Source organism: Petaurus breviceps, unplaced genomic scaffold (genome assembly GCF_028583685.1).
Source record: "Petaurus breviceps papuanus isolate PSGF00001 unplaced genomic scaffold, PetGlider_PUasm1.0 140, whole genome shotgun sequence".
NCBI classification, from domain to species: domain Eukaryota; kingdom Metazoa; phylum Chordata; class Mammalia; order Diprotodontia; family Petauridae; genus Petaurus; species Petaurus breviceps.
The window spans coordinates 47,867,777-47,888,941 of record NW_027185698.1 but is presented as its reverse complement, the minus strand read 5'-3'; the positions used below and the strand labels follow the sequence as shown (position 1 = coordinate 47,888,941).

Here is a 21,165-nt window from a genome sequence, read left to right as displayed (position 1 = left end):
TGGCCAGTGTTACACAGTTTGTAGGTGACAGTGCCACAAGTAAAAACAAAGTCTTTTTAACTAACCCAGAGCAGTCCTCTTTCTTTCTCCTGGGACATACCTTATCAACAGATCAGTCAATTTCTGACTGGAAAAAAGCCAGTTCTTCAGGAATACAAACAAGTAATAAGTTAGAATTCAGAAAGCAAATAACAAATAATTACTATTTAATTTAACTTGAACTTACCTAAAAGCAGCCACTAGCGGGGCATAAATGGAGTCCCCATCATAAACATATAAATGGTCCCAACTACACTCTGTAGCAAAATGACTGAAACGAAGGCGCAGTATTTTATTTGGCCTTTAAGAAAAAAAAAAGGAATTAATTTAATCAAGGATATTGTTAGTAAAATGTATGCTTGCTTCATATGCAAATAACCAAAAGCTCTGAATTTAAAATAAACCTGGTATTTGTGAAATTAAAAATCTCTCCTGCACAAATGAAATATTGACCTTGAGTTTTATTTTTTATTTTTCCTTCAGAGTTTTAACCAATTTGGAATACATTTCTAGGAAGTTTTAGAGTAGCCACTTAATAAATCTTTGCAGAATTGAGCTCCTAGAAATGTAAAAAATATTTCATGACAAAATGAAAATTATATTTATTTGATAAACTACAGAACAAGCTACTTTAATAATTCTGGTAGTAAAGCATCAAAGTAAAGTAAAACATACACTTAAGACATTTTTCCTAATAAACCTGAAATTTAAAAGTGTCAGTTATCTCAAAGAAGACAAAGACTTAAAGCAATTAATCAAATATTTATGCTGAAAATTTGAAGTTACGTTGACATGTGGAATAAGTGTTGGTTTATAATGACTTCCTTCCCCACCGCTAAGTAAAATTGCATTCTCCAAGGTCATCAATGATTGTCTTTATTCTTTAATCCAATGGCATTTTCTCAATTCTCATCCTTACTGAACTCTTTGCAGGATCTGACCCTGCTGACCACCCTCTCCTTCTGAATAACATTATCTTCTCCCAGGGCTTTAGAGATCACCTCTGTCAGTTTTCTCCCTACCTGCTTAACAGATCTGCTTCAGAAGGATCATCATGTATGTACTACATGATGTGACACAACATGCCTAGGTATAAATCCAGGGTTCTAGTATGGGCTTTCTTTCTTTCCTCTACTAAACTACCATCTCTATACAGACTGCCCCAAAATCTATATAACCAGCCCTTATTTCTGTCCCTGAGCTCCATTCCCACATCTCCAGCTCTCCACTAGACATCTCCACCTGGAAATCCCACAGGAATCCCAACCTCAATAGATTTAAAATAGAACTCATCGTCTTCCCTCTCCAGACCCCACCTACTCAGTTAACTTTTTCCTCTATTTCTGTCAAGAGCAGCACTATTCTTGTAGTCATCCAGGTTTGCAATCCAGGTCTCTCAATTCTTCACTCACTTACCCTTACCCCCATAATTCAATTAGTTACCAAGGTTTGCTGCTTCTCCCTCATCAATATCTCTGTTGTCAGTCCCCTTCCCCCTATTCACACAACCGCCCTAGATCAGGCCCTTCTATTACTCCTTTGTCTGGATGATTGCAGGAGCTTCTTACTTGGCCGCCCTGGATCCAGTCTCTCCCTTCTCCCAATCCAGCTTCCATACAGCTGCAAAACTGAACTAAAGTACAGGCCTGACCAAATCACTCCCCTCTTCTGCTCAAGAAGCTTCCATGGTAGAAGTGTGAAATACACTGATAAGGGCTGCGTGCATCCATAGCATTCCTGAGTGCATGCAGCTGAAACCAGATTAAAATGTAATTGAGAAATATTTAGCAAAATAAATAAAAATACAATAAAATGTAGATAATGCTAGTATATGGGTTTCTAAGTCCACAGGGATCCTTATGTACAGCTGACCTCGTTTTCTCCCTGAGTTTGATATACTGTTCCATGGCTCCTCTTCACCAAGAGGGGTAAAATACAGATATGCTTTTTTTTTTCAAAAAGGCATTTAAAGGCCTCTGCAATCTGGCTCCAGAGTATTTTTCCAGTTTGATTACAGATTACTCTTCTTCATGCACATGCCTTCTTGCTGCTGGCTGGAGAGTATAGTTTATCTTCCACCTCAGTGCCTCTGCACAAGTTGTCATGGCAACCCTGTACCCCTGTGCTGTTATCTCCCATTACCTCCACATCCATTAGAACTCAAAAGATCTCTCCAAAAGTTACTTGGATTTATTTTTCATATACTCTACACTTTCTTTTCTATGAATGTATTGTGTTCCTCTCCCCATGGGCTGGGAAGGTCTAATTTGTGTATTTTTATCTCCACTGTCTAGTACAGCACCTGGCACGTACATTACTGAGCAACTGACACCACCCAAGTTCCATTCAGAAAATGAGTGTCTGAAACCTGTAGTGACTTAAATCTCATTACAAGGGTCAGGACTCAAGCCTTTTACAAGAAGACAAAGTAAAATTATGAATGGCACAACTTGAAATTGATACTGGCTGAGTAAACTGTTCAACAGTTTCTGGTCTTAAAAGCTTTACTGTATTGAAGTTAAGAGCATCAGCAATGAACAGAAAGAATAACATAAAGCTCAATGATGAAAATCAATAACAGATCATAAGATCTATTTTCTGGGCACTTCATTTTAGGAAGGGCATTGATAAACTGTATAATGCCCAGGATACTAAGGGAACTAGAGATAATGTATATATGAAGATTGACTGAAATCTAGGGCTATTTTAGCCTGAAATAGGAAGACTTAAGGGGAACATGATACTTATTTTTAAGTATACAAAAGGATGTCATTTGCAAGAGAGATTACATTTCTTTGGCGTGGCAATGGAACAAGAACCAAGACATGGAGGAAGTTGCAGAGAAAGCAGATTTAGGTTTGATGAATGAAAAAACTTTCTAACAATCAGAGGTAACCAAAAGCATAAATGGGCTACCTCAGGAGAAAGGACACTATCCTTCACTAGAAGACTTCAAGCAAAGGCTTGTTAATTTATCAGGTGAACTCTTGCTCTAGTACAGGCCTCTTTGGTTCCTGATGTATTTCAGTGAATATTTCATTCTTCTTGCACAGCTCAACATTTAGAATGAAGCTTCTACACTTAGTAAACTCACTTCCTCTCAACTTTCTGACTTCTTAATAACCATATTCATTACTCTGCTGAAACTCCTGGAGCTCCAAGAGCTAATTTCTATCATCTTAATTTCATTCCCTTCCAGCCAGACAAAATACTTAACAATAAGGCCTTCTAGTATGTGATCCTTCTAGTAAAGCCTATCTTTCTAGCACTCTGTTTTCTGTTTTGCTCTCACTTTCAGAAATTGTCCACTTAGGAACAAATTTATGAGGCAAAATTCAAATAAATGAATCAAAATACAACTGTGCTGAAATTAACCATTGATAGAGATAAATTAATTTATTGTCTCCAAATGGAAAAATGACATTTTGTAAAACTTTAAGAACATTTAAGCAGCTTGCTAAACAATCCAACAGACAACATTAGTACTTAGTCTTTAACTTTCACAGCCTTCTTAATTCATTGGATGGTAAGAGAAAATTTACAAAGGAGAAGAAAAGACCATAAAGCAATTAATATTTACTCTGAATAGAATTATATATTAAACTTTTTTTAAAAAAAGAAAAGCTCAAATCTGCCTTTTCTTTTATTCTTTTCCTCCAGAGTCTATTTAATTTTAGAAAATAGCGCTTTATAATATACCATAGATAACAATTCTCCTTTTAATTCTTGGCAATTCTATACTCCCCAATGTAGCAAACACTGGGTTAAACCACAAAAGGATGCTTTGACATAAGCAAACATTAAACAAATAGCACTTACTACAAATTGAAAGTAACATTCTTAAAAATTATAATGCCTTTTTCAACTTCACTTTCTGAAATAAAATTAATTCAAATGCTCTCCCCAGATTAAAATATCTATACATATATGTACATATACATATATGTGTGTATACACACACACACATGATATATTCACATCAGATTAATTTTTCTCATCATTTCACTGGTGTTTTAGCTAGTAATCAAAATTTCTTCTGAAACTTTTATCTGCAATAAAAATTATATTTAGACAAAATCTTTCCTATAATGTCTTCTAAGCCCTAATAAAAATATATCCACTTCAACAGTTCATGAATATGTAAAGGAAATTAGCAAAAAACATCAGTTCATATTAAAGACCAGTCATTCTTAAAATTAAAACAACACTTTGGTTACTTATTTAAAAGAATTCATATTATAAACAAATTCAATGGGTGTTTTTGTTGTACCTATTAGGAATTTTAGGCAATAAAAAAAACAAAACTCAGTGGTGCAAAGCAAACCTTTTAAAATCTATTTTTAATTGGAGTTATGGCCAGAGAAGTTTACAACTACAGTAAACAGATACAAGCAATCAATCAGTAGCATTTCACTCAGATAAGTCTTTGGCAGAAAAGAAATATGGAATCTAAAGTTGAAGTTTATCACATAAAAATAAAACAACTGTTACTCACTCTCCTTCAATGAGCCATGTACATTTTGTTTTGTATTTGTAATTTCCAGGTCCATCGGTTACAAAACCTGATGATCCAGTCAGCCTATAAATGTAAAGAAAACAAAAATACAGGAAAATGTTGAGGTTTTCAAGAATCTTATATATCAGTAACATAACACATTTTTTAAAACTTTTAGCAAACACAATGATAAGTAACAGTAAAGGGGAAAATTTTCCTTTGTTATGGAGATATAGCAAAGAGTCCATTAATATATTCCCTATCATACAAAACTCAAAGAACTACAAAAAAAAAAATCTCATGTATACCTTTCTAGTGATCTTCCCTAAGTGTAGATCCAACCATATTAATAACCTCTATTCAATAACTGGCTCTATCCCTCTACTCCACTGGCTTCCTATCTCCTCCAGGATCTAATACAAAACTCTGTTTGGTGTTAAAAGTCCTTCACAGTCTAACCCTTTCAACCTTCTCACCTACACCTTTCCAGTCTTCTCACACTTTATTCTTCACCACATACTACTCGGTCCAGTGACGCTGGCCTCTTTACTATTTAATGAACAAAAACCTATTTCACAGCTCCAGGCATTTTCTCTGGCTGTCCTCAAGGGCTGGAATGCTCTCCCTCTTCATCTCAACCTACTGACTTCCCTGTCTTTCTTCAAGTTCCAACTAAAATCCCATCTTCTACAAGAAGTCTTTCCCAACCTCCTCATAATTCTAGTGCCTTCCCTCTCTACTGATCCTATATATATATATCTTGTACATTCAGTGTCTGACACATAGTGGTGTTGCTGTTGTTCAGTCTTTCAGTTGTTTCTGACTCTTCATAACCCCATGGACCACACCCCTCCAGGTTCTTCTGTCCTCCACTATCTCCCAAAGTCTGTCCAAGCTCATGTTCTTTATTTCCATGACACTATCTTTCCTTCTCATCCCCTGCCATCCCCTTTTCCTTTTGCAATCAATCTTTCTCAACATCAAAGTCTTTTTCAAGGAGTTCTATCTTCTTATTATGTGGCCAAAGTAGCTAAGCTTCAGTATTTGACCTTCTGGTCAGTAGTCTGAATTTCTTTCTTTAAATATTGACTAATTTGATCTCCTTGTTCTCCAGGGGACTCTCAAAAGTCTTCTCCAGCAACATAGTTCAAAAGTATCAATTCTGCAGTGCTCAGCTTTCCCTGTAATCCAATTCTCACAGCCTGGCACCTAGTATGTGCTTAATAAATATCTACTGAAGAAGTGACTTTATCTCCCACCACTACCACTCATTCTACACTGTACCTAAACGGATGAAGGCCTTCAAGGCCTAGCCAAAATAACACCTCCTCTATGAAGCTTTTCCTTGATTCACCAAGAGGAAGTGATGCTTCTCCTGAATTTACCGTGTTTCCCCGATAATAAGACCTATCCCAAAAATAAGCCCCCCCTACTGTGTAAGATTCCTCTAAAATGAGCCCTCCCCCGAAAATAAGCCCTATTGAGATTGCTACTGTAGTGAAGGTGATCCCCTGAGCCACACGCTATATTACGGTACCCTCTGTATGCACCGTCCCCCTTCCCCCCCCTCCCCGTGAAACGCACGCTGCGCTCCGAGCTGCATCCAATCAGAGCTGCAGCAGTGAGCGCGTCATCCTGTTCTTCCCCAGTGATTTGCTTGCTGGCGCCATTGAGAGCAGTGCCGGCGGAGGAGAGCTGAGGCAGGACAACATAAGCCCTCCCCTGAAAATAAGCCCTCTGGTGTTTTTCTTTCCAAAAAAAAAAAAATAATAAGACAGTGTCTTATTATCGGGGAAACACAGGTATGATAGCACTTTGTACCTGTCAGGCACACCTCATATTCTGAACTGCATTATGTTTATCTGTGTATATCTTATCACCCTTACCACAAAGTAAAACCCTAGAATACAGGTACTGTTTTTATTTTTATGAAGAAAGAAATGTAAACCAGTGGAACAGACTAGATAAGATAGAATAAAGAGAGTTTGGTAGAGTTTAGGTTTAGACCAACATTTTACACCATACACAATAATCTGTAAATGGATACATGACCTGAACATTAAAGGCCACATTATTTAAAAAATCCGAATATAATCGGATTACATAGCTTTCATAGCTATGATTAGTAGCGGGGGAATTCTTGATCAACAAGATGAAACAGTGATTACAAAAAGAAAACAGATGATTCTGATTACATGAAATTGAAAATTTTGCACAAACAAAATCAATTCAACTAGACTGAGAAAGGAAACTTCTTTGTATCAAGTAAAATCTTTGTGTCAAATACCTCTGATAAAGGATCGATAAACAATAATTAACACACATGTATAAATACCTAAAGATATTCCTCCAATGAAGAGGTGGTCAAACAACATAAGTTATAAAAAGAACTGCAAACTATTAACAACTATATCAAGGACTTTCAAGTTAATGAAAAGACTAAATCAAAACAGCTCTGAGATTTCAGCTAATACCCAACAAAATAAAGATAACAAGAAACAAAAGCAATCCATGTTGGAAGAGTTACCAAAAAATGAGAGGTATTGGTGGAAATGTGAATTGTTCCAACCTTTCTAGAAAGCAATTTAAAAAAAAAATCTTTCCCTCTTGTTAGGATTTTGACTGTTGGAAGTTTATTCCCTCTTCCCTCTGGAATCTGCATTAGCATTTCACATGTACAATCTTAGGACAGAAAAAAACATATGCACTTCTATAAAGTCTCTGATTCCTCTTTGGAGAGAGTAAACTGAGGCCATTCTCCAAGCTCTTGCCAGATAACTGGCATGCATTTTTTGTCTCTTACTTTTTGCTTTCACTTCTTAAAATAGTCAACAAGGTCCATCCCTTCCCCCCATCCTCTTCCATAATACTATCTTAAAGTGTACAATTGGGCCCAGATCACCCTGTAGCACACAGCATACTAGTAAGACTCTCAATATATATATATATCTATATATCTTATCTAGTCTTGAATAAATCAGGTACATTCCAGTTCAATACTCTCATCCCCCTCAAACAATTACTGAGTTCAAAGATCCCAAAGAATAAAACTGAAAGCAGAGATAGCAAATAACACCTTCCTATCAAGCTTCCTACCAGGCACCAAGCACCATCCAGAACCCCTGAAAAGGAAGATGCATCTCTAACATGTGAAAGAAAAAGCTTTTCCTATGCAAAACGGGGAAAACTGAGAGACTATTTCTATAACTGCTAAATCACCCTAATCTGGACACAGATTTAGAGGGTTACAGAGTTCCAGTCTCATCTGTAAACAATATCCTATAATGTTTCCCTTGGTCTCATGTATGTATTTCCTTTCCCCTCTCCCTCCTTTTACCATGTAATCAATCACTCATTAGACACCAAATGAAGGGGAAGGGACGCATTTGGCAACAAATGAAGAAAATGAAATATGTGACAAAATTGATAATCTGCTTTTTAATTCCTCAAACTCATAGAGCCTCATCCCAATTCTTGTAGTAAATGACCCTAAATTAAAGTCTCTAAAAACCAGGCTGAATGAGGTATTTGTATTTTAATCCTATAGGTAAGAGGGAACCACTGGAGGCTTTTAATCAAAGAAATGCCCATAGTCAAATGTTACTAAGATATGTTAATTCCAGTAGCTACTGGGAGGAAAGATTGGAAAGAGGAGAAAACTGGAAGCTGAGAAAGTGATGAGCAAGTTAACTTTGAAGTTAACTATTAACTCTTAACAACCACATCAAAGACTGTTCCAAAACAAAATAAAAACAGCTCTGAGATTTCACCTCACACCCAATAAAGGGAAAAAGATGACAAAAGATGGAAACAACCTATGTCAGAGGGGTTGCCAAAAGATGGGAGGTGTTGGTGGAAAATTATGCTATTAAAAAAAAAAAAGGCCTTTCCCTCTCAGTATTTTGATAGAACTTAATTCCCTTTTCCTCTGTAATCTTAATTAGTATTTCACATGTAGAATCCTAGCACAGGAAAAAAACATAAGCACTTCTTTATGGTATAATAGTAGTTAAAAATTATAACTTATAAAAGTGAAGGAGTTAGATGTGTGGGGCATTTGTGAAGGAAGAATCAATAAGATATGATAACTAGGTAGATATTGGAGAGATTAAAGGGTCAAGTATGACATCTAAGTTGCAAAACTTGACAAATTCAAAGAAGGTCATTTCCCAAAAGAAAAAGGGAGTTTGTAAGAAGGGTATGTCTAGAAGACAAAATAGTAAGCTTCATCTGGGACATGAGTTTGAAAGGTGATGTGCAGTTGGTGATGTTAGGACTAGAATTCAAAAGAGATCAGTTTTATATGCATAAATGGGAATAAAATTGAAACAGGACCAGAAAAGTGCCTTGGAGGACACCCACACTTGATGTTCAGAAAATTGGTGATGATCCAGAAAATGACACTGAGAAGGAACAGTTAGCTAAGAGGAAAACTAGAATACAGCAATGTCAGAAAAACTAAGATAACAGTGAGAAGGCAAATATGGTCAATAATTATAAAAGCCACAGAGGTCCAGGAGAATGAGGAATGATTTCAAAATTTATCTTACTCAGAATTCTAGATGTTATCTAAGAGAAAAAAGTTAACTCCATATTTGAGGTGCTTAAAAGGAAAAAAATCCAAAGTGGTTAAAAATGGAGAGAACTCCATAATTAGCAAAAAAAATTACAGTACTCTTGTGCATGGAAATCCAAAAAGTATCTAATTTTCTTATTAAATTGCAAAATTTTTCATGCATCCCAAAAAAACTATTTAAAAATATGCAAGAATCTCTTAAGACTTCTCACTAACAATTAAAGATCCTAAGATGTCATCTTGGAAAGAGGTCACTATAATAATGCCCCAGGAACTGGTGACTGGCCCTGTACTATATAATATTTTTAGCAATGACTTGAAAAAAATCTTAAGTGGTATGCTTGTGAAACTTATAGGTGACACAAAGCTGGAAAAGGCACTGAATGGCAAGAGTTAAATCAAAAAACTTTTTCAGTAGTAGGCTAGGATAATGGAATTCATCTTGCCAAGTCAGAGCTAATAAAATAAAATTTAACAAAAAAATAAAACAAAATTTAAATAAAATTTAAAGATAAATTTTATTTTTATAAAATCAATTTTATTTTGATATAAATCAATTTTACAAATATAAGATACAAAAATTCTAGTCAGACAATTTGTCTAAAAAAAAAAGATTTGGAGGGTAGGATTTAGTGGATCATAACTTCAGTATGCATCAACAGTTTAACATACCCCTCCCCCAAAATAAAATAATAATAATACAATGCCAACTTGGTTTGTTGTTATTGCTTTTAGTGAAAGTACAGTATCTAAGATGAAGGAGTTACATTCTGCCCCAGTCAGAACACATCTGAAGCATCATATGCTGTCCAAGGTACATTTTAGGAAGAATACTCCCAAGCTGGACAGGATCCAGAAAGAGTCAACAACTAAGATGATAAGGGGAACTGAAGACCGTGCCACACAAGGATTAGCTGAAGGAAATGGGGATGATTAGGCTGGAAAATGGACACAGTAACTATCGTAAAGCTCTAATTCATGTGGAGGAAGGATGAGACTTACTCTGTTCGGCTCCAAAGAGCAGAATATTAGCAGTGGAAAAAAGCTACACAGAACCAGATTTCATCAAAACATAGGAAAATGTTCCTAACAGTTAGTTAATCAAAAGTAGTATGAGTTGACAGAATAGCAGTGGGTTGATTCTAACTTGAAGTCTTCAAGCAAAGACCAAATGGACAGTTCTTGGTTATGGAACATAGGATCATAGAGGCCATCTAACCCAATCACCTCATTTTTAAAGATAAAGAAATGAAACCCAGGGAGGTCAAGTGATTTGCCCCAAGATCATTCTGGTTGTATCAGAATTGAAATTTGAACTCACATCCTCTGACTCCAGTACCAATGGCCTTTCCACTGTATCACAATGCCTGCTAATATTGGGGGTATTTCTAGATTACATAGCCTCTAAATTTCCCTCCAATTCAAATTCTAGAAAAAAATTCACACAATATAGCAATGAATAAACAAAGCTGAAAGGAACACAGAGAGTACATTGTTAAGATCATATTGGCTAAAAGTTCTGAATTGGTTTTTGTGTTGAAATTGTATTTTGTTAGGAGCAGCCAGCTGGCTCAGTGAGTAAGAGCACTGGCCCCAGTGTCAGGATGACCTGGGGGATCGAATCCGGGCTCAGATACTTAGCACCATACCCAGAAATAACTGGCCATGTAACCTTGAGTAAGTTACTTAACACCAATTGCTTAAAAAAAAATTGTATTTTGTTATGGTTCCCTCCCCCCTCTCCCCAATAGCCCCACTAGTTATTATAGTAAGTATATAAGTAACCAGTGTAAAGTAACAAATAGGAAACAGGAATTACGAGTGTAAAGGGGAACATAGCAACCACTTGCCCAAAAACTGACTCCTAAATTAAGGTCATATCTAGGGACTACATGCTAAATTAGGAGAAGCTAATTAGGCCCCAATAAACAGCATTTTGGTCCCAATATCTGCCCCACAGATAAGCCACAGACATGCACAGTAAAACTAGAGAAAAGTTATGTAAATTAAATAACTCGGGTCATTTAATATCCTGACTAATATTTCTGAAAGTTTAGTTTAAGAGAAAAATCTTCCTCCCTAGTATCCTTCTGGTTAGGGAGAATCTGAGTCAACTAAAGTAGGTGAATGAGTGATGAGACCAAAAAGTTACACCCTTAAGGGTAAAAACAAGAAAATGCTCATTTGAAAATATTTAGCCTGAAAGCAGAATTAATATTGTGCATTATTACATAATCAAATGTATACTACTTAGATGATAGAAAACTGGCCTCTGAATCAGCAAAATCTGGGTTCAAGGTACACTCCTGACATATAATGGGCTGACCGTGAGTAAGTCGCTTAACAGATCTGAGCTTCAGACAATTCTGTGACTACATGCTGCAAATAGGGAACAGGATATGCATTAGCAAAGTGAGTTTTCTCATCAAGAGTTCTTTGTATGGGGGGGGGGGAAGTGGCTAGGTGGTACAGTGAATAGAGCATCGGTCCTGGAGTCAGGAGGACCTGAGTTCAAATCCGGCCTCCGACAACTGACACACTTATTAGCCATGTAACCTTGGGCAAGTCACTTAACCCCAACTGCCCTCCAAAAAGGGGAAAAATTCTTTATACCAATAAAATCACAGGCTCTCTCTAAAATTAAACTATACAAACACACACATACACACACACACATACTCTCTCTCCTCTTTCTTTCCCTTTTCCTCCCTTCTTGCCTCTCTTCCATTCCCATCTCCCTTTTATTCACCCATCTCTTTTCCTTCTCCTTTCTATTCTTTTCTTGTCCTTCCTCCTACCTCCTCTTCCCTAGTATTGAACCATATAACCTACCATCCAAAGACCAAACCAGGAAAGTCTAGAGAGACCAATCACCAAGTTAACCACAGGGTATTAAGTTTTATAGCAACAAGAACTCCCAAAGACAATCTACTAAGGTATGGAGAGGTCATTATCTGTATCATTAGGAGTGCCTATATTGATAAAATCACAGATCATAAAAGTTCAGGGGAAAAATGATCAATTCGTTGTATACAATATTTAATACAAAGAAATTCTAGGAAATTTTTGCCAAAAAAAACCATTACTCTAATAACCCAAACTTTAAAATTTGGTATTTTCTTTAACTTTCCTTTTCTTCAATTTCTTCATCAAATCTCTCATCCAGTAATTGCTGTCTTCCATAAAAATGTCTATTGGATTTATTCCTTCCTTTCCATTCATGTCACCACAAGACCTGTGGTACATGTCTGGATTACTACTGTAGCCTTCAAGTTATCTTATCATATCTATGCTAATGATTCTCAGATCTGCTTATCCAACCCCAACCTCTCTGCCAACCTCCAGATTTGAAATCTCCAACTGCTTATGAGACATCTCAAACCAGATATCTTATGGACATCTTGAACATGTCCAAAACTGAATTCATTATTTTCCCCAAAAAAAGCCTTCCTACATTACAAATGTCCCTGTACTGTTAAGGATACCACTATGCTCTCAGTCATCCAGGCTCACAACTTAGATGTCACCCTCAACTTCCCTCTCTCTCACTTATCTGCTGCCAAGACTTGTATATTTTACCTTCATAACATCCTACAGACCTCCTTCACTTCTCTGACACCACTACCACTCTGGTACAGGTTCTCATCACCTCACACCTGGACAAATGTAATAGCTGGTAGATCTGCTTACCTCAAGATTTTCCCCACTCCAGTCCACCTTCCAGTCCACTGACAAAGTTATCTTCCTAAAGGGCAAATCTGACCAAATAATTCTAGCCTGTCCCAGAAATAAACTCTAGAGTTTCTCTATCACCTCTAAGATCAAATATAAAATACTGTTTGGCATTCAAAGCCCTTCATAACCTGCAATACCCCCACATAACTTTCCAATCTTCTCATACATTACATGTCCTTACCACACACTCTGAAATCCGGCGACACAGGTCTCTTTGTTGTTTCTCTAGCAACATGCTCTCCCTCCTCATCTCCACTTTCCGGCTTCTTTGACTTTCTTCACGTCCCAGCTAAAATCCTACCTTCTACAAGAAGTTTTTCCCAATCACCCTTATTTCTAGAACCTTAATTATTTCCAATTTATCCTGTATAGCTTGTTTGTACAATAGTTTGTGTTGTCTCCCTCACTAGACTGTGAGCCCCTTTAAGGCAGGGACTATCTTTTGCCTTTCTTCTGTTATCTCCAGCATTTAGCAACATATTTGATGATAAGTAAGTGTTTACTGACTGACTAAATAACTTGTTACCTCCCAGTTTCTCACCTCTATAAACCTTCCTGCACACTGTACTACAGTCAGACTAATCTCTCTATAACAACTTAGAATAAGGTCCAAATTCCTTAACCATTCATGACCTGGTCCCACTTTATGCAATTTATCTACCACTGACCAACACAGACCCTCTGCTCAAGTTGGTCAGTCAATAAGTATTTATTAAGCACTTCTTATGTACTAGGTACTATACTATACTAAGCAATGGAAATAAAAAGAAAGGTAAAAAAATGATCCAGGCCCCCAAGGAGCCCATATGATAAACAAGGAGACAATCATGAAAATAAGCAGGTACATACAAGATATATACAAAGCACATGGAAGGTAATCTCAGAAAAGAGGTACTAGCTCCTGGGGTATCAGGAAAGACCTCCTAGAGTTCAGGAAAGTCAGGGATTCTGACAGGCAGAAGTGAGCAGAGAGAGCATTCCAAATATGGGGACCAGTCAGAGCTAATGCAGGGAGATAGGCACTTGTGGAATAGCAAGTAGCAAAGTGGCTGTACCAAAAAGAGTGTTAACATAAACAGAAATAAGTATAAGAAGACCAGAAAGATAGGAATGGGTCAGGTTCTAATGAGTGGTGGAGGTCAAAGGCCTTTATATTTAATCCTGAAATTAATAGGGAACCACTGTGGTTTGAGTCAGGGAAGAAGTGGCATGAAAAGATGTACCATTTAGGGAAAATAATTTTGAAAGCTGAGTGGAGGATGGATTAGAATTGGACACATGCGTTGAAGAAGAGAGGTTATTTAGTAGGTTATGTAATTAGTTCAGTCAGAAGGCTATTGAAGTAGTTCAGGTAAGAAGTGATGAAGGTCTAAACTAGGATAGCACTTTGTATGAGTAGAAAGAAGGAGGTATATGCAAGAGAAAGAAATTATAAGACAGGGCAATAGACTGAATTTACGGGATGAGAGAGGAGTCAAAAATGACACCAAGGCAGGGAGCCTGGGTGACTGGGAGGATGGTGGTGCCCTTGACAGCAACAGGGAAGTTCAAAAGAAGGGAAGTTGGGGGGAGGGGAGAAGGAGAAGATGATAACTTCTGTTTTAGGTATGTTGACTTAATATGACAATGAGACATCTAGTTCAAAATCATTAAGAAAGTACTGAGGAAAAAGAAAAGACAGCCCAGGCTAGTGCCTTAAGGGACACCCAGTTAGCAGGAGTGACAAGGAAAGACATCTAGTGAAGGAGAATAAGAAGGAGCAGTCTGAAACCAGTTAAGAGCAGGGTGACAAAAACCTAGAGAGGAAAGTATATCCAAAAGAAGGTGATCAACAAGGTCAAATGATTCAGAAAGGTCAAGAAGGATGAAGATTAAGAAAAGACCATTAGATTTGGAAATTAAGAAATCATTGGTAACTTTTGGAAAGGGGCAGTTTCAGATGAATGATGAAGTCAGAAGTCAGACTACAGAGAGTTTAGAAGAAAGGAAGAAGAAATGGAGGCATCTAAAGTACATTATTTTCTCAAAGGCAGCCCAAAGTGGGAGACATACAGCATGACAGCTAGTGGGATGGTCAGATTACATGAGGATTTCTTAAGAATGGGAGAGACATGGAATATCTGTAGGCATCAAGGAAAGGTGCCGGTAAATAGGGAGAAACAAATATTTGACACTTAAAATGACAAAAGGGACAGTTTGCTAGAGAAGACAAGGGGATGAGTTCATGGGTACATGTAGAGAAGGTTGGCTTTGGCAAGCAGAAGAGCCAACTCTCCATCTGATAGAGAAGTTTACCACGTATTGTGACCAGTCACTTAACCTCCCTGAGCCTAAGATTGCTCAGATGGTTACCTAGTCTCTTCCAGCTTTGATCTGGTTCTATGAGTTCCAATACTCAAGATCATAAGAAATTTATAGAATATATAAGAACAAAACCATTCCCAAATAGGTAAATGGTCAAGGGAGAGGAGTGGGCAGGGTTTTTCAAGGGTTTTTTCAAAAGAAAACATGTCAACAACTGAGAACAACTAAGGAGAACTTCAACCCTATGAAAATTCCAGAGAACTAATAAGAGACACATAGATTAAAACAACTCTGAAGTTTCACTTCATACCTCTCAGTTTGACAAAGATGATAAACAATGAAAATTACATTGAAGGACCATGGGAAGACAGACATGCTAATACTCCAGCCCACTCTAGCAAACAAATTGGAATTATACTAGAAAAGTCACAAAACTGTATATATGTGATGTTCAAGAGGTAACTGAAGATGTAAAATGTGAGGTCAGGAGAGAGACAAATATAATAATCTGTATAAAGGTAGTAACTGAACCCATGGGAAATTACCAAAATTACCAAAAGAAGAAATTTTAGAAAGAAAAAAGGGGAACACCCAGAGTAGGCATGTCCTACAAAGGACAACAAAGGAGATGAAGAAATGGTTAGACATATAGGAGAAGAATCAAGAGAGAGCAGTATCATAAAGACAGAGAAAAAAGACTATCCAGAAAAAGACAGTGATTGACAATATCAAAGGTTGGAAAGAGGTCAAGAAGGTTGAGGCCTGAGAAAGGGTCATTAGATTTAGCAATTAAAAGATCACTGGTATTAGGGGCAGCCCTAACTTGAGCATTACTATATAACTTCAGATTTGATGTTAAGGTGAAATTAGGCATTCTTAAGTCATTTAATAGTTAACAAAAGAAGATTTACTCAGTCCTAACATGGAAATAATATTCAATGGGAATACAGTAACTCTTAGAAACCATGTGTTCACTAGGGCAGGCAGTAGTGCCTCATGGGGTCTTGGGACATCCATCACATCCAAAGGGACCCTTGACTGGGTCTTGTTTCCTTGGAAAATCAGGAAGCCACTGTCAGTAAGAACAGAAGCTTACCAGGAAGCTGCATCAATTAAGGCACATCACTTGAGTGTTGTTCCCCATCCAATCAAGTCTAAGCTTGGCCCCTTTTTCGGTTAGCTAACCTGTGGAGGGAAGACCCTGATGAGCACTGGGCTTATCCTAACTGTCACTTTGGAGGAAAGAGCTCCAGCGTAATGAGGCCAGAAGTCAGACCGAAGAGAACTTAAAAGAGAGCCAGAAGAGGGGAGTAGAGTAGGCAGCTTTCTCCAGGGATTTAACCACAAGAAAGGAGAAGAGACATAAGACAACACACAGGGATTGTAGGATCAAGTAAGCAGTTTTCCAGGAAGGGGGAGTCGTGGGTGTATTTGTAGAAAGGATGGAAGCAGCCAGTAGATAGTGAGAGTGGAGATGATCGAGGAAATAGACTGCTGAGAAGATGGTATCAATGGGATCAAAAGTATACATAGATGGCTTTCTCTTGGCAAAGAGTATAGTGACTCTTCATGTGAGACAGTGAAATAGAAAGTGGGGGAACATAGCTGAGTGATGTGAGATGAGGAGGAGGTAAGAAAAAGGAGTTCTTAGTGAATGGCCTCAATTTTCTCAGTAACATATGAGGAGAGGTGAGAAGGCAGACAAAAGGGACTTCATAAGAGGCTGGAAGAGGGATAAAAGGGTTTGGAACAGTCATTGTAGTGAACAGGACAGTGAATTAGTTAGGAAGGTTGGGTCTTGGCATTCACCAAGGGGTGAAAGAAGCTAAGTGTAGTCAGTGTAAAAGTTAGGGCCTGGGAAAGAACTGAGGGATGAAGTGAATGAAGATAGCAATGGGATAAAGAACAGGTTAAAGATCATAAAGCAGAGGGAAAGAATGAATGATAAAAGATTATACTTACTAGCCTTCTTGAGGTTCCCAGAACAAAACACTCCATCTCTCACCTCCAGGAATTTCCTCTGGCTGTCTCTTATGCCTGTAATATACTCCCTCCTCAATCCCACCCCCTAGCTTCCCTGGCCTCCTTCAAGTCCCAACTAAAATCCCACTTTCTATAGAAAGCCTTCCCCAATCTCACTTAATTCTGGAGCCTCTTCTGATTATCTCCTATCTATCCTGTACAGAGCATGTTTGTATACATTGGTTTGTATGTTGTCTCCCCACTTTCATTGTGAGCTCATTGGGGCAGAACTGTTTTTTGCCTTTCTCTGTACCCTTGGCCTATAGCACAGAACCTGGCACATAGACGGTACTTTATAAGTACTTAAAGACTGACTAGCCAATTAATTTCAGAGTTCATGAACATGGAAATGGGACACTTGCTGGTGCTAGCAAGATCAAGGGTATAACTATTTCTATGTGTAACTCAGATTAAACGGATAAGCGGTTTATGGGAATTGAGTAAACTGAGTTAAGTGAGAAATTAGGGTAAGTTTGGGGGAATATCTATCTATCTATTGAAGTCCTCTAGTATAAGGGCAAGAGTTGGGGTGGAAAAACTATGAGCCAGGCACTGAACTCACTGAGGAAGGAAGGAAAATATTCTGTGGACAGTAGATAAGAGCTACCAAAATCTTCAGTAAGTTATAAATCTTGATTGAACAAATCTCAAATAATGGAAGACTGGTTTGCCAAGATATGATTATGATGCTTAAAAAAAAAAAAAGGTAGTGGGGCATTTAGGTGTCACAGTGAATAGAGCACCGGCCCTGGAGTCAGAGGACCTGAGTTCAAATCCAGCTTCAGATGCCTCACACACTGACTAGTTGTGTGACCTTGGGCAAGTCACTTAATCCCAACTGCCTTGCCTTTCACCCTCAAAAAAAAAAGTATCCATAATAGTTCCCAACTAATTAATACTGACAATGAAAAGAAAATTTATATAGGGGATTTTATCAGAAAACTGTATACCCAGAAAAGGAAGTGGGCAAGAATAAGGCAAGAATGAGAAAACTGACTGCCAGCCCAAGTGCTCCCCCCATTATCCAAACAATGTCAAGACTACTAGATAAAAGTCCTTGATATGCAAGGGAATTAATGAAAAAAAATGCTAGGGAAGGTGGACTAGCTTTACCAGATTTCAATCTGTACTATAAAGCAGCAGTCATCAAAACTACTTGGTACTGGCTTAGGAATAGAGGAGTGGATCAATGGAATAGATTAGGCACACGAGATTCAGAAGTCAACGACTACAGTAATGTATTGTTTGATAAACCCCCAGACCCTGGTTTTTGGGATAAGAACTCACTATTTGACAAAAACTGCTGGGAAAACTGGAATATAGTATGGCAGAAACTGGACATAGACCATTATCTAACACCATATACCAAAATCAAGTCTAAATGGGTTCATGATCTAGGTATAAAGGTTGATACTGTAAGCAGTCCGCTAAAACAAGGAATAGTTTACCTATCAGACTTGTGGAGAGGGAATGACTTTATGACGAAACAGGAATTAGAGAACATTATAAAATGTAAAATGGATAATTTTGACTACATGAAATTGAAAAGTTTCTGTACAAATAAAGCCAATGTAACCAAGATTAAGAGGGAGGTGGGAAATTGGGAAAGAATCTTTACAACCTATGTCTCTGACAAAGGACTCATCTCTAAAATATACAGAGAACTGAGTCAAATTTATAATACAAGTCATTCCCCAATTGATAAATAGTCAAAGGATATGAACAGGCAGTTTTCAGAGAAAGAAATTAAAGCTATCTATAAGCACATGAAGAAATGCTCTAATTCACTGTTGATTAGAGAAATGCAAATCAAAACAACTCTGAGGTACCACATCTCACCAGTCAGATTGGCTAAGATGACAAAACAGGAAAATGACAAATGCTGGAGAGGATGTGGGCAAACTGGAACACTAATGCATTGTTGGTGGAGTTGTGAACTGATCCAGCCTTTCTGGAGAGCAATCTGGAATTATGCCCAAAGGGCTATAAATACTTTCATACCCTTTGATCCAGCAATACCACTCCTAGGGTTATATCCCAAAGAGATCATAGAAATGGGAGAAAGACCCATATGTACAAAAATGTTTATAGCAGCTCTTTTTGTTGTGGCAAAGAATTGGAAATTAAGGGGGTGTCCATCAATTGGGGAATGGCTGAACAAGTTGTGGTATATGCATGTTATGGAATATTATTGAGCTATAAGAAACGGGGAGCAGGCGGTCTTCATATTTACCTGGAGAGGCTTAAAAGAACTAATGCTGAGTGAGAAGAGTAGAACCAGGAGGAATTTGTACACAATTACAGACACAACGTATGTGTGATGACCAACTTTGATAGACTGGACTCTTCTCAACAATGCAGGGATATAAGTCAATCCCAAAAGACGCATGGTGGAGAGAAAAACGTGCATCCAGAGAAAGAACTAGAAAGAACTAAATTTATATCCAGGTGGAAGCAAAATACCTGATCTTTTTCGTTCTCTTATTTGATTTTATGTCCTCTTTACCATTTTTCATTCCAGCTGGTACAATCCATCCTTATAACCTGACCATTGTATAATGTGAAAGTATTTACAGATCCTATACTTGATTATAAGCCGCCATGGGGGGGAAGGGAAGGGAGGGGCACAAAATGTGAAATTCAAGGAATTGTGGAATTGAATCCTGTAAACTAAAAGGAAACAAACAAATTAATAAATTAAAGAATAAAAAAAAAAGTCCTTGATATGTTGGATAGATCTCCCGTGAAGAATTTATGAAAGGACATGGACAAGATTCACAGAGGATGAAATGGCATGGATGGGTTGCAATCTGTGTCACTGGAAGGAGTACTTTATAACAGTAAGAACCCAGGCCCATAAAGTCAATCATAAAGCATATACTACATTTGCTGTATGCCATGAGTGCAGGTACTCAGGATACAAACACCATGAGGCAGTATGGAGTAGGAGAATGAGCACTGGAGATATGACTCTGAACATTTACTAGCCAAATGACCTTGGACAAGTCATTTCATTTTTATGAACTTGTCTATAAAATTGATGAAGGAATACACCCAGCACATTGACAAAAATCATAAAATATTCAAAGTCAATGTTAAAAGGACTGCAGGAAAGACAGACATACTAATGCACTATTTGTGAATTGAAAAATTGATCCAACCATTCTGGATACAATTTAGATTTATGCAACCACAACAACAAAAAAAAAGATGATTAAAATGTCCATAGCCCTTTAACCCAGAGATCTCATGGCAGGGATATCTATAAAGATATCAAAAACAGAAATATACATCAAAATAATTATAGCTTTTTTGTGGAAGCAAAGAACAAGAAACAAAGTAGAAGTCCATCAACTGGGGAATGGTTAAACACACTGTGGTATAGGAATGCAACAGAATATAAATTGCAACATAAGAAACTATAAACATGAAGAAATCAGGGAATAAAAGATTTCCATGAACTGATTCAGGGTAAAATAAGCAACAATGAAAGAACAAATGAAAAAGAAAAATGAAAACAATGCACACAATAATTACAATGTAAACAAAAACTATCTATAATTAAAATGATCGAAAAGTTTGGTCCCAAAAAGTAGAAGTTAGTTGTGAAGATGGAGGACTATGGATGTGAAATAACGCACAAACTATCAGACACAGTTAATGTGTTGGTAGATTTTGTTCAAATGCTTTTTTTCTTTTTTTTTAATCTTTATAACATAAGGGACGAATAATGATGAGAAAGAGATATTCAGAAATGAATGATATAAAAGGTATCAATACAAATACCATAAAGTAAAAAAAAAAATTGGAGGAAGAGGGAATTAAGTCCTGACTAGATGATCTAATAAGTTTCTTCCAATTCTAACACTAATTTTAAGGAGAAAATTGAACAAGTATAGATGGATGGCAGCAACCATGACACAATGAAACATGAAGGAAGAAGAGACTGAAAAAAGAATATTTCATTAATCAATCAACCAACAATTAGTAGACT

The 21,165-nt window shown here is 37.3% G+C and overlaps 1 protein-coding gene across 2 annotated transcripts in view; it reads right to left on the bottom strand.

Annotated features, from left to right (window-relative positions):
* Positions 1–21,165, bottom strand: part of ATRN (attractin) — a 237,717-nt gene that overhangs the window by 205,578 nt on the left and 10,974 nt on the right. For both annotated transcript variants that reach the window (XM_069071714.1, XM_069071705.1), the window contains exons 2-3: positions 4,535–4,618; positions 227–340 (exon numbers count right to left, since the gene is read on the bottom strand). In XM_069071714.1, coding sequence (XP_068927815.1) covers positions 227–340; positions 4,535–4,618 — 198 coding nt within the window. The remainder of the gene's footprint in view (positions 1–226; positions 341–4,534; positions 4,619–21,165) is intronic.